This window comes from Octopus bimaculoides, chromosome 14, assembly GCF_046866305.1.
Source record: "Octopus bimaculoides isolate indiv1 chromosome 14, ASM4686630v1, whole genome shotgun sequence".
Lineage (NCBI taxonomy): Eukaryota > Metazoa > Mollusca > Cephalopoda > Octopoda > Octopodidae > Octopus > Octopus bimaculoides.
In genome coordinates, this window is record NC_142941.1 from 57,006,223 (window position 1) to 57,020,132 (window position 13,910).

The 13,910-nt window shown below is 35.7% G+C and overlaps 1 protein-coding gene across 28 annotated transcripts in view; it reads left to right on the forward strand.

Annotated features, from left to right (window-relative positions):
• LOC106874741 (C-terminal-binding protein) overlaps window positions 1-13,910 on the forward strand; it is a 203,928-nt gene that overhangs the window by 103,746 nt on the left and 86,272 nt on the right. For all 28 annotated transcript variants that reach the window (XM_089363012.1, XM_089363020.1, XM_089363018.1 and 25 more), the window contains exon 3: window positions 10,116-10,414. In XM_089363012.1, coding sequence (XP_089219138.1) covers window positions 10,375-10,414 — 40 coding nt within the window. In that variant the 5' untranslated portion in view covers window positions 10,116-10,374. The remainder of the gene's footprint in view (window positions 1-10,115; window positions 10,415-13,910) is intronic.

Consider the following 13,910-nt stretch of genomic DNA (forward strand, 5'->3'; position numbering starts at 1 on the left):
GGACTAAGACAAGATTAGATTTTGTACTCTTAGCTAACAATTTGCTACAAGTATTTCATTGTTTTGGACAAAACGCTTCATTTTACATTTGTTTCAGTTCACTCACACAGCTGTCACAAATAAAGTACCAGATTATCTGAGGGTGTTTACTTTTGGTCAACTGGTATGCTGTGGAGTAGGTAGAATTTTAGCCTTGTTATATCTAAACCAAACTCTTCCGGCTAAGCACCATCCTTTAGATGCTACCTGAAAGCTTTGGTGGCATTTCCATTTAAAAAAAGGGAATGAAGAGTTTAAAGAAAGAAAAAAAAAAACACAACAAAGCAGCTGTTTGAAGTTTGAATATATTCAGTCACCTAAATGCAATCCTTGTACAAGAACTTACAACCACGTTAGTGGCTCAGTGTTAAACTGAGTGGTAAGTGGACAGTTGTATAGCTAAAAAGTCCTGAAAATAACAGGATTTGGGATTGCATTATATATATATATATATATATATATATATATGGAGAGAGAGAGAGATTTATATTAAGGGCATTACTATACATAAATGCCCTTAATATATATAAATATATTTAAAAATATATCTCGGGGAGAATTCACAAAAAAAAAACAAAAGATGAAGACAGGTGGTGTAGGCAACAAACAGATGTATTATATATCTCCAATGGTTGTTATATTTTTTTGATAACATGATAGGTTAGATAGGATGATGTCTATATTACAATAACCAATGATATGTTGTGCATGTATAGTAATATTACGATCATGAAATTAGCATTAGCTTATCTCACTCTTTCTTGTGGGACCCCGGTTGAGAAACGCTGCATTAGACTAAAGCAGAGGTTGGCAAACTGGGGTAAATTACCCAAAGTGGGGTAAAAAAATTCTTGGGGGTAAATTAGTTACTCGTTAGGCATAGTTAAAATTATATAAAAAAACGTGTTCCTTGTGATGATAGAAATTTTTCTTCTGGCTACACTGCTTTTGTCCAATATAATGGACGTTTAAATAGATTATAAAAAGAGTCAATAAACCTTTTGAATTTAAATAATCTATGATTTCCTTGCTTTCAAATCAAGGGGGTTACATTGGTGTAAATAAATCTATTTTGGGGTAATTGGTTAAAAACGTTCCCGACCCCTGGTCTAGAGTATCCATTCTCACAACCACCAACCATGCTGGAGTAGGCTTGGTATGAATGGCCATACACAATAACCCAAATTTTCTCTTTCTCTTGTGTGAGCTCTTAAATTTACATTATGGCAATGCCTATTTCTCGAATTCCTCTTTTACTGCAATATAAAATACTTAACACTTGTATTTTTAAGCTATTCTCTTGAAATCAAATATTTCAAGTTCTACTCTCCAAGCATTGAATCTACTATGTAATTTATGCAGTATTTAATTGACCTTCAGTTTGATATCATTAATTGAAACTGAGCAACACTTCAGTATGGTTGACACGAATGGTGACCTTATCCTTATCAAATGGTGACAAATTTCTGCAGCTGCTGCTGCTTCTATGACTTCTAAAGCCACCCCCAAGTTTCAGCTATGATACATATTATAATCATTATACAATTTTGTTTGTTTTTTTTCCCTCCATAAGCCCATTTTATTCATCTCCTAGTAGCACAATAGCTGGCATCTTTCTCTCTTTCGTTTTTTTTTTCGTTTTATTTTTTTTAATTTTTTTTTTTTTATAGATGTGCCTTTCTCTAGGCTTCTTAAGAAACTGTTAAAACTACTTAGATTTTATATCCATGTTTATCTGCTAAGACATGTTTCAGGTTTAATACTGAAAAATACCCCCCCACACACAAAGACAAGACAAAATGGAAAATACAGTCTCTTGTATAAGAAGGTAGCTGCTCTTATTGGCTGTTTGTTGAAAGGGTTAAAAGAAGTTGTTGCTCAGCATTAGCAGAAATAAAATATGTATAAAATGCCTTCATCCATCTCTCTCTCCTCCTTTCCCTCTCTCTCCCATCACATTGAAATTTCATCATTGTAGGGCATTTCCTTGACACTTACACATTAACTGTACCCAGTTTGGTTTCTTGCTACATCAAAATGTTTGATAGTTAATCAATTATATACCAAGCCTTTTACAGAGAGGAACATTAATAACAATAAGAACAAAACTATCTTTGTTTAATGAAGGTTACAATCAAAGCTTTTTTTTTTTTTGTAGCAGTTTTTTTTTTTCACTTTCATCACTTTTTTTTTCACTTTCATCACTTTTTTTTTCATTCTGTATAGATATATTTTGTTACCATGGCTACAGATTTAAAATACTTTATTGATTATTGGCAGCAGAGCTTTTGAGTTCAAACCAAGTTGCAGCTTTTGTACTTTATCTCATGTTATTTTATAAAAATTGTTAGCATACAGGACAAAATGCTATTTCCTCCATCTTTACATTCTGAGTTTAAATTCTACGGAGGTCAACTTTGCCTTTCATCCTTTTAGGGCTGTACTAGTTGAACACTTGGTCAATGTAATCAACTAGCTCCCTTCCCTCCCTCAAAATTTAATGTAGGCCTTGTGGCTTTAGTATATATTTCTTGAATTTCATTTGAAATTTAGAGTTGCTGCTTCAGTTTTAAGTAAACAATGCTGTCCTTATTTCTGTTAAACTGATGTGAAAATTAAGTGGTCATTGTGTTTGGACATGGAAAAATCTGTCGCATGCACGCACGCATGCACACATGCTCTCTCTCTCTCTCTACTTTAGAACTGTGATTTGAGTAGGATTGTTTATACAATGGAATGTTCCTTTTTATGCTTAAAACATTTGTCTAAAAAATAAAAAGGAAAAAGGAAACGTCATTGGAAATTTGCAGAAATTCCTTGGCTTTCTGTAGTATTTAGTTACTGTTTGTTAGCTTTATGTTTTAGCTTGAATGCTTAACCCTTTCATTACCGTATTTATTTTGAGATGCTCTGTGTTTCTTTCAATTATCTTAGATATAACAAAGAATTTAGTAAAACAACTTGGTTATCATTAATCTAGTGTTAGGAACATAAATTGCGACTAAGGTTTGGTGGAAGATTTCAATTCAAAACGTGAAAACAAGACATTTGTACTATAGAGCCAGAGCCAGTTTCAGCCAGGTTGGTAATGAAAGGGTTAAATGTATTATACAAAGTTGGGGGCAAAAAAAGGAAAAGAAAAAAAAAACTTATGATTCAACATTATTGATAAACATTTCAACAGCAAGTGCAGTGTATGCACTGGTACAAACCATATCGCCACGAGGAGTTGATGGAGACAAAAAACAAAACAAAAAAAAACAGTGAAACATTAGCTTAATCAAGACAAAGTTACCATCTTCCCAACCTTACTAGTAGCATAAAAAGCTAGTGGGGGAGGGGGGTTCCTGCTGCACCCCATAGAATGCAAGACCATAACTCTACAGGCCTACTTATTAACTCCTTTACTTTATGTTCTTCACAAGCTATAAAAAAGGGATGGGAGAAAAACTGCTAGGTTTTTGTATGGCATGAAAAAGGGTTCTGGAGTCACCATCAAAGAGATTTTTTTTTTCTTTGGTAAATCAAAAATCAAGCCTGCTCAAGGGGGAGCCCATGTATCTCCAGATTTTTATCTGGAAATCACAAGTTCAAAAAAAGAAATGAAACTATGTAGATCTCTGGAGAATCAAACCTGCAGGATAATCTTGTATTCTGCTGGTAAATAGCTCACTTCTGTATTTTATGTATAATGGACTAACTTATGGGTAAAAAATTTAAAGGTTTAAGTGTTAATATAAATATTAGAACAAATGAACTGGTATTGCAACCTGTTGGAGGGTTAATGTATATGTATTGTGTGCTTTTCGTGTATGTTCAAGGTAAGGTGTTAAATAGTGAGTAGTGTATGTTAGTTTTCTTTGGTTGAACCTTTCACGATTAGATTTCTGCTGTTTTAAACTGTTTTTTAGGAATACTTTTATGCTTCTCACTAAAGAATGAGGAAAAAAGAGTTCAGTCGCCATGATTGATTGCTAAATCCACAAGTTTTTATATTCTCTCTCTTTCTCTCTCTATTTCCTCATGTTCCTTTCTCTTGAAAAGCATAGGCTTGAAACCTAAAAGATTTTCTCACTTTCCTGAGCGTCAAACTAATACATCTGCTTGCTGTTTATACACCTGTCTTCATCTTTCATTTTTCTGTAAATTTCAACTTAATATCTAATTACCCATGAAGACTCTTTTTGCTGCTGATAATGTGTGCGTAGGTGGGTGCATGGCCTAATGGTTGTGTATCCAATTTCAGGACCAGGTGGTGCGACCTGTCCTTGAGCAAAGCACTTCATTTCCTTTTTCTTCAATGCACCCAGCTGAAAATGAGTGCCGGTGCAACTCTCTCTCTCTCTCACTCACTCACAACTAGTAAGTTATGGGTACGTGAACACACCAACATTGATTGTCAAGCAGTGGTGTAGGACAAACACAGATCCAAAGGCAGTGTCAAGCAGTGGTGTAGGACAAACACAGATCCAAAGGCAGTCATACATGCACACCACAATGTTCTTCTTTCAGTTTCTTTCTACCAAATCCACTCACTAGGCTTTGGACAGCCCAAGGTTATGTAGTAGAAGACATGTACCACATGGTGAGTTTGAACTGGGAACCAATTAGTTGGGATGCAAAATTCTTACCACACAGTCCTACCTGTGAATAACATGTCTTTCAAGACACTTGAACATTAGTATAATTTTCTTAAAGTCTTAACATTTATTTCTAAACACCTACCATGTATTTAGACACCCTTTGCAGTGCAACTTTGGAAAACATTGCATTTAAATACTTAAAAATTAGTTGGATGTTAAGAAGCAATGCTGTTCTAAATACAGTTGGACTTACACATTTGTAGAGAAAGGAATGTAGTGGCACGTGTGGCCGCCATCTTGGGAAGTGCCATTGCGCATGTGCAAGGGATTTGCCGTCAGCGGAAGTACCCGAGCACGCATGCGCAATGCAACAAGTGGAGAAAAACCAATAGCGTTCGCTCTCTTTTCTCTCTAGCAGCGGTGGCGACAACACGTATCTCTTATCCATCCAGCAAACATCGTTACAGGACGTTCCTCCAGGCTGTCACAACTCGACCCCGACATGTGGTCGAAGCTTCTTTGGTATTCTAGCGGCATGCCTGTTCACCTGCGAGAACTTCTGTATCAAGTAACCGGCATCGGCATAGAAGCCTCAACCTCACGACATGTGACTTAGCTCTGCCTCCACGCCTCAACCTCTTATATACAGACTTTCAATCTACTGTGTACCCTAACTACGAACTGGTATTTACTACCCTTGTGTCTGGACTTTCTTCTAACGCCCTTATAGACTCTTTTCTATGCTCTGTATTACTTGCACACACATGCATCCATGTTTGTATACACATACACTTTGTTTACATGACGGCCTGCCTATTATTGTGTTTATATGTCACACTCACACAAACAGAAAAAAAAAAAAAAAAGCAAACACCATTTTTTTTTTGTTTTTACGAACATTTTTTTTTTTCTCTCTCTCCTTTGCACACATGGTTCCACAATCTTTTCCAAGATTGATCTGGTTCGCGCTTATCATCAGATTCTACCATTTATCGCAACTTTTTCAGCGATTCCGCGCATATAATGTGCACACTGTCTTCTAAAACAGACAAACTCTTTCCTCGTGCTTTCAGTCACCTGGACTATATTTCACAGCCATTTGCCAGGGAAGCAGAACATCCCTGTTGATGCTCTCACGACACTCCCTGTCAATTCTATTTCCTCTCCTGCAGCAATTGATTTACTTGCTATTTCGCAGGACCAAACTCTTTTGTCGACGATAGATTTAACTTCGCCAAAATTTCAACAATTGTAACTTTGCCTATCTTCCACTCCCTTCATCGAAGGCATCGTATACGCACCACCAGCTACCATCCCGCTTCTAATGGGATGGTTGAGCGATTTCATAAGCCACAGTTTTGGGTTGAATTTCTTCAAGGTCGACGCTAATGGTCGTACTGAGATTGTGTCTGTCGACCGTCTGAAAATAGCGTACCTTGAAAAACCCTAAACTTCCATGGACGACGTGCCCGTTTTTCGAACACCGCACACACCACTGTCAACATCTTTACCAATGCATACACCAACATCAATACCATCACAAACACACACACACCAGAAACCACTCCACCTTCGTCGTTGCGACAAAACTCAAGTGACCCTTATGTCACTAGATCTGGCCGGACAGTGCATTGGCCAAAGAAACTTTCCAAAACAATATACATTTGACATTTTTGTGCCGCCGGCATTTCATTTCTCTGTACAAACAAACATTGTTTTTCTTTCATTTCTGTGCACAGTAACGTGCTAAAAGAAAATATGTACACATTACATATTGTTTCAACCTTTGCATACACATTTTCTCACGCCAACACCTTCGTTGCAACTTTTTTTCGCACAAACCCTTTATCTCTAGGTCTGGCTGAACTTTTCATGTTGAACAGAACTTCTTTTCTTACTCACATCGTGTCGGATGCAAAAGTTTTGCTTCCATTATTGCATCCGACACAGCATTGCTTTGCAAATTTATTGAGCTTGTCATTCTTTGTTTTAACAAAACAATTTTTGTTTTTTCATTGTATAATTTTAGCCATGTTTTCTGGGTTCGGCGGCCATCTTGTTTCCTCGCTCTCTACACTTTCCTTGTTTCGTGCTATGCACTCGGGGTGGGGGGAGACATTGTAGTGGCGCGTGTGGCCCCCATCTTGGGAAGTGCCATTGCGCATGTGCAAGGGATTTGCCGCCAGCGGAAGTACCCGAGCATGCATGCGCAATGCAACAGGTGGAGAAAAACCAATAGCGTTCGCTCTCTTTTCTCTCTAGCAGTGGTGGCGACAACACGTATCTCTTATGCATCCAGCAAACGTCGTGACAGGACGTTCCTCCATGTGGTCGAAGCTTCTTTGGTATTCTAGCGGCAAGCCTGTTCACCCAGGAACGAAACGCCTCTACACCAACCTAGAATAAAGTATTGGTCTGTTGTTACCGTTATTCCTCGTGTTGTTGTATTTCTGGATTTTAATGATTAATATAAGAACTGGGGAGAGACGGCCGAGCCGTCATATCTCATCCAATTCTTATAGGAATTTCGTGTAGTTAATAGGTTGTTTTGGGTTTTAATTTGAGTTGTGTTTGTTTGTTTATCTTCTGTTTGTTTCTGACTAGTTCATGCATTCATTTAAAAGATTATTTCTTCTCTGCTATTTCTCTCAAAGTGTCTAAATCGATATGGAAATATTTTTGTTTTTGTCCACTGTGTCTCTTCATTCCCTTTTTAGTTTCGTTAATATTTAAAGTAAATGGAATTTGGAGGGAAAAAAATAAATGAATGAATAAATAAAACAAATACATGGAAACTGAAGCTTAATTTGTTGAATTTTAATCATGATATTGTTAAATATTACGAAACTTTGCCTGCATTGTATTTTTAATTTCAGAGAGATTAATGCAACAAATTCTTGTTGAAGATTATTGTATGTTGTTTTATAAGAATAAATATTAAAAGAATAGCTGTTCTTTGAATATTTTGAAAACCTATTAGAAAAGCTTGCACAGATTTCCCCCCTGCCTTCCATTTACCCTTAAAGTTTTGTTTAGCACAGGGAAGCTGGTTTCGCTAATTACTCGATGTGTGCGAAAACATTTTCTTACGTTTCCGTGAATATCTTCAAAGATTAATGACAATCACTATGGAATCATCTCAAAATTAAAATAAATACCATATTGCTACTATTCTTCAGAAATTCAGCAATTGTTGATGTTTTGCGTCATTTTTCAAAACCAAAGGCAGCAAATTGCTTTCTAATTAACTAAGTTTTAAAAATTGTTTGTTATTTAGAATACAGTGTGAAATTTGATCATTCCATCCGTTGCTTAATTAGGTTTTTTCTTCTTTTACCTCTTTGATTCTTTGATGTAATGAATTTGATTTAAACTTAGTGTCTTTGTCTTTTTATATTTTTGATTTTGTAACTTTTATCATTTGAAAGCATCCAAAATTCTCTCTTTGATTAATTATCATTCTTAGTAACAATCAATAATAATGATAATAATAATTTTTTGTGTTGGGGTGGGTTGTATATTTCTTTGCTTTTCAAGAAATCTTCCTTGAAAGTTTCACGTTTATTAAAGGTAATCTTTCAGATACGTAGAGAAAAGCCTTTTTCTGATAATCAAGTAGTAACCAACTGAACGTTTGTGAGCTGCATTTAAATTATTCAGGGGAGGTAACTTATTTGTAATATTTAGTTTTTCTTGGCATTTTCTCATTTTTCCTTACGTACTAAAAAAAATATCAGACTTGGTGGATAGAAAATAAATAAAATTTGTTTACAATAATATCTACATTTTTAATATATATATCAACAAGAAAGTTATAAAATTCAAGCAAGATGTTTGGCTATCAGTTTTCTTATTTAGCTGTCTGATGGTAGATGATATAACACATTTTTAGTGAAATATTTAATTCCAAACACCAAATTGAAAAATTTGTGCCATTAGAAATAATTTGGATATTTTTTACTTAAGAAGAAATGCTAGATAGTAACCCTGTCCCTCTTAAAAGTAGAAAGAACTTTTGAAATATATATTTAAAACAAGGCTTTAGTTGTAAAATCCCCCTATTTCCCAACTTCTTTTAGATTTCAGATTCCTTGAAACAAATATTTTTTTTTGTCTCTCTCTTTCTCTCTCTCTCTCTCTTTCTCTCTCTCTCTTTCTCTCTCTCTTTCTCTCTCTCTCTCTCTCTCTCTCTCTCAATGTTGGCATTTTGTTGGAGCATTTCCTGGTCACCTTGATCGATTTTCTTAACTCTAATGTGTAAGTTCACATGCAGTTCATTGTGACCTGTCGATAGTGTGTAGTAAGAAGTTTGCTTCCAACCACATGGTTCTGAGTTCAGTTATGGCACCTTAGGCATCTGTCTTCTATTATAACCCCAAGCCAACCAACCAAAGCCTTCTGAGTGGATTTGGAAGACAGAAACAATATTTTATGAACTTTAGTGAGTGTTGCGTTGAAATTGGGTATACACATTTAAATTTAGATACTGACTGTTTTCTCAATCTTACTTTTTGAAAAGTTCCGAAGTCCTTTTTCGATTTTTACAGTTTATATTCCCTCAGTTTTTAATTTCAATTTTGTCAGTGCTTTTGTGTGTGTGTGTGTGTTGAATTTTTAGATTCAAAACTATCTACGTCCAACCAATGGAAGTTTGTTTTTTCAATTTTCTTTTCTTCAATAAAGCTATTTTAGAAAACTTAATTTGTATTATAGAATTCAGTTTAATTTATTGAATTGATTTGACCATGGATTTTTTTTGTTTTCTTTCTCATTCTTGGATTTATAAGATAAATATATATTCAAATAAAATTATCGACTGGATTTTCTTTTTCATAATTCAGTAAAAAAAAAAAAAAAAGTTTGCAGAGAGTAAGAGTTTTTTTAATATGTAAGACAAACCAAAGTAATGGCAGTTAAGAACAAAATTAGATCTACCCGAATCCATGCGTGTGTGTACTTAAAACAAAATGGACAACTTCACTCCAAAATAAAGAAACAAACTGATGCATATGTTGAGTTTTAGTGCATTTATTCTATTTCCGGCTTCTGCCATTGGAGTATTTTTATGCTGTGATCCTGCTTTCAATTACATTAATCTTAGATATTTTCTTGATTGATCCTGAATAGAGTAAAGGCATTGCAGACTTGGGAGGACAAACACAGACACACAAACATTATGTATATGATAGGCTTCTTTCAGTTTCCGTCTACCAAATCCACTCACAAGGCTTTGGTCTGCCCGAGGCTATAGTAGAAGACACTTGCCCAAGGTGCCATGCAGTGGGACTGAACCCGAAACCATGTAGTTGGTAAGCAAACTACTTACCACACAGCCACTCCTGTGCTTGTGTATGTATGTTTGTATATATATTTTTTGTTGCTACTATTTGTAAAAGTTTTTTCCCCCCTTTTTATTAAATGTTGTTCTAAAATAAAAAAATTAAAAATTCTGAAGCTAATATTCTTCTCTCTTTATTTCTCTTGTCGTTACAGAATTTTAAAGATCTGTTTAAGTCAAAAGAAGAAAATAATAATAAAAACCCAAGGAAGAACTAATCACCTGAGAAAAAGAATTCACCTGATCAATTTTGAACATATAAGCCAATCTGGTCGATCATTTATTGAGGGTGTCTTGCATCCTTGGAGTGGATTTAAGTGAAGACTGCGGTGGACTATATATTTTGGAGGTGGTGTGGTGTGGTGCTGGAGCGAGCGACAAGGCCCCCTCCACACCTGAACAAAGCTGCTGCACATGGATCCCGGCAATAAACGAGCTCGTTTTGACAAGCCAGGTAAGAAGGTTTACCTACAAATAACAGAATTTTTCTAAAACTGACCAATGGTAGCTTACTAGTAGAAAGAAGAGGTGGGTTGGTGGGGGACATAGTTGATAGCTTGATTGAATTTGTTTTTCTCCTTACTCCCTCTTCTAGCTCTTCTCATTTATCAACTAATTCAGCTTGCTTAGATCATTCTAGTTATTATTATTACCATTGTTGAGTGGGTTTGATATGTCTGTTTTCACTCTCTCCTGTTGTTTTTCTGTTTTGTTTTTAATCTGGTCTTGAAATCCAGAGCATAAAAAATTCTGCATTGATGTGGTAGAATGATGCATGCTTCTAATTTTGATGCACACTCTTTCATTCATACTCTAGGATCTTTATAAATGCTCTATAGATACGTGTGTGTATGCATGTTTGTTTGTGTGTGTTTTATACATACATACATACTGGGGAAACTCATCATAAACAGACCAAGAACAAATTGTTTTTTTTTTTAATGCAAATATTTTTTAATGGCTTATTTGTGGGTGGAGAATGGCTGTACTCATGACCACCCCAGGCCCTCCTAGGATGGTGTTGTGTGTGTGAAAATAAGTTGAGAGCATGTATATATACACTTGCACACAAACATCTTTAAATGTTTTTTATCTTCTGCAACTGCACACGCACACATATGTATGAGTTATAAGGCATTTTTGACATGGCATAAATGTAGTGAACCAGTAGTTGGCCTGTTGGAACTTTATAACCCATGACATTATTGTTCACAAAAGACATGGAATAATTTTATAAAGAATCCCCCCCAAACCCATAGAACTTCTGACTAGTTGACGTTTTATTGTATCTAATTTATTGCTAACCGTTTCTATATTGCCTGTTGATATTTGAGAATTCAGGTCCTTCCAGGAATTATCCTTTCATCTTTCCTGAATTACCACACCACCAGCACTATCTTAGGTCTGTGTTTCAATGCCTGCAAAGAGGTGGATATGATTTCTCTAGCACAGCATCTTAGCAGTTGTTACAATCCTTTGTCATCCCTTTCATGAGGTTTAGTGTTTCTTAAAAGCATCTTTCATTGATTCTTCTCTGGCTTTCTTTGTTCTTTCTCTTCTGTGACTTCCTTCTACTTGGATTGATTGTTACTGTTTTAACCAACTGTCACACTACATATGTATCATGAACATTATCAGTGCAGTCTTCTCTCTCTCTTTGCAAGCTACATCCGAGTCCTTTTCATGCAGTCGTTTTCTCTGCTCTTTTCTTCTCTGTTGTTTAATCCATGATTAACATTACACATCCTATGGATCATGCTTGTTTTATTTCTGTCCAGCCTTGTAACATCCACTGCATTCACACTACCACGCAACATTCTGTGTTCTACATAAGTATCGTAGAATCTGGCTTTTGCCTGATGAGAGAACTCTATTCTTGCCCCTCTCTGATCTTTGTCTCTCAGTTGAAACTCTAGCTACTGCGATCGTGGATAATCCTCTTCCACTGCTAATTAAATCACCTAGGTAATAAAAGCTAAGAGTTTATTTCATAGATGCTCCTGCTGCTGACTATTCTTGTGCATCTGCCTCACATAAGTTCCTTTAATTCTTCTGTCGACCAACCTGTGATCTAATGGCGTCTCTTGATTCCCCACACTTTACATTTCATACACAGTACAATGTTCCTGTTCTCTTACTTGTTTCAGTCATTTGACTGCAGCTATGCTGTTGCACCGCCTTTAGTCAAACAAGTCGACCCCAGGACTTATTCTTTGTAAGCTTAGTACTTGTTGTATCGGTCTATTTTGCCGAACCGCTAAGTTATGGGGATGTAAACACACTGTCACCGGTTGTCAAGTGGTCGTGGTGGGTAAACACTAATACATACATACATACATACATACATACATATATATGACGGGTTTCCCCCAGTTTCCGTCTACCAATTCCAATCACAAGGCTGGTCAGCCTGAGGCTATAGAAGAAGACACTTGCCCAAGGTGCCATGCAGTGGGACTGAACCCAGGACCATATAGTTGGGAAGGAAGTTTCTTACCACACAGCCACGCCTGCACCTGTATATAGAGCATGGTGTCCTTCTTTTAGGGCAAGTGTACCCAATTTCCACTGACACAACGCTTTGCAATACAGAATAGTTTGTATTTCAGATTCTCTCATCAGAGACCATTGGTAAAATTCTTACATTCAGACTACCTTTTGCCCCCCCCCCCCACATCTTTTTCTTTCAGGTTTTTTTGCTTTTTCATTTTTGTTGAGCGTATTGTGATTCACCATGTGACAGGAACCTTGCTCCATCCCTTGATGATTGGGTAACGTGCACTGCATCTGTATCTTCTAGGATCCGTTTCTGATATGGTTAAATGGAGGGAGAAAGGGAGTGGAGGATTTTACCATCTAGAATACTTATCCAAGAAGCAGCGGAACGACTTCTCTCTTGAGCAACAATGTGTTCAGTGTGACTATAGGAAATAGGTTAGTGTACAAGTGGGAGTAGTCTGTAGGTACTTAACTGGTAATTGGGGCTACCTTTGTGATTGTAGGAGATGGTGATAGTTGGTAAGTTAGTTTTCTTTTATTCCAGAAGGGTTACAACTATTTTTCATTATGTTCAAGCTAGCGGTGCTCTTATTGTAGTTGTCTGCTATGAGAGAAGTAGTATTGGCTGTCAGATGAGACTGATGGAGGTGGGTGTACTAACTGGCAACAGTGTGAACATGTTGCATCATTATTCAAAATATAACACAACATATAAGGAAATGTTGATAAATACAAATAATAACGACAGAGCTATTTTGCATTGCTGCCCCGTGATTTATTGTTAGTAAATAAATACCAGAACTTAAGACCATATTGTTAGTAAAAATATTGTTGCATCTTTTTGATAGCAACATGTCTGATATGCCTCTCTCTGGCTTTAATAAACAAAACTTGTTATTTTATATATAAGTTTAGACTCATTTTATATATTTATACCAGATCATTATTATTATGTTCTTAGAAACAACTTTATATTGAAAATGGTTAATTATTTCACTAAATCCTTCAAAATTAATTGAAACACACAGGAAGTGTATTTCATTAGAAATGTGATCGTGAAAGGGTTTATAAAAGAAAACTAAACAAGAAAGAAAAATTAATTATTCCAAAACCTTAAAAAGATGTGATTTATCAATGAACATGGCCAGCCGCCTTCAGGTAAATTTTCTCCCTTTAAGAAAGAAGTGAGAAAAGGAAAATTTAAAAAGTGAAAGAAAAATCATAATATTGCTATACCAGCAACAAATTAATTTAGTAGAGGAATTTTTTCCATTTATCCTAATAAAATATATATATATATACATTTGCTCATACACACACCGCAAAACCTAAAACTGTAATTCCATTCCATGTATTCTATCTTAATTTGTTTTATTTTTATTATTTAAACGCTGTTAATTTGTAAATATTAATTTAACAAACTCCAGTAAATTAGAATTAGTAATATTTAA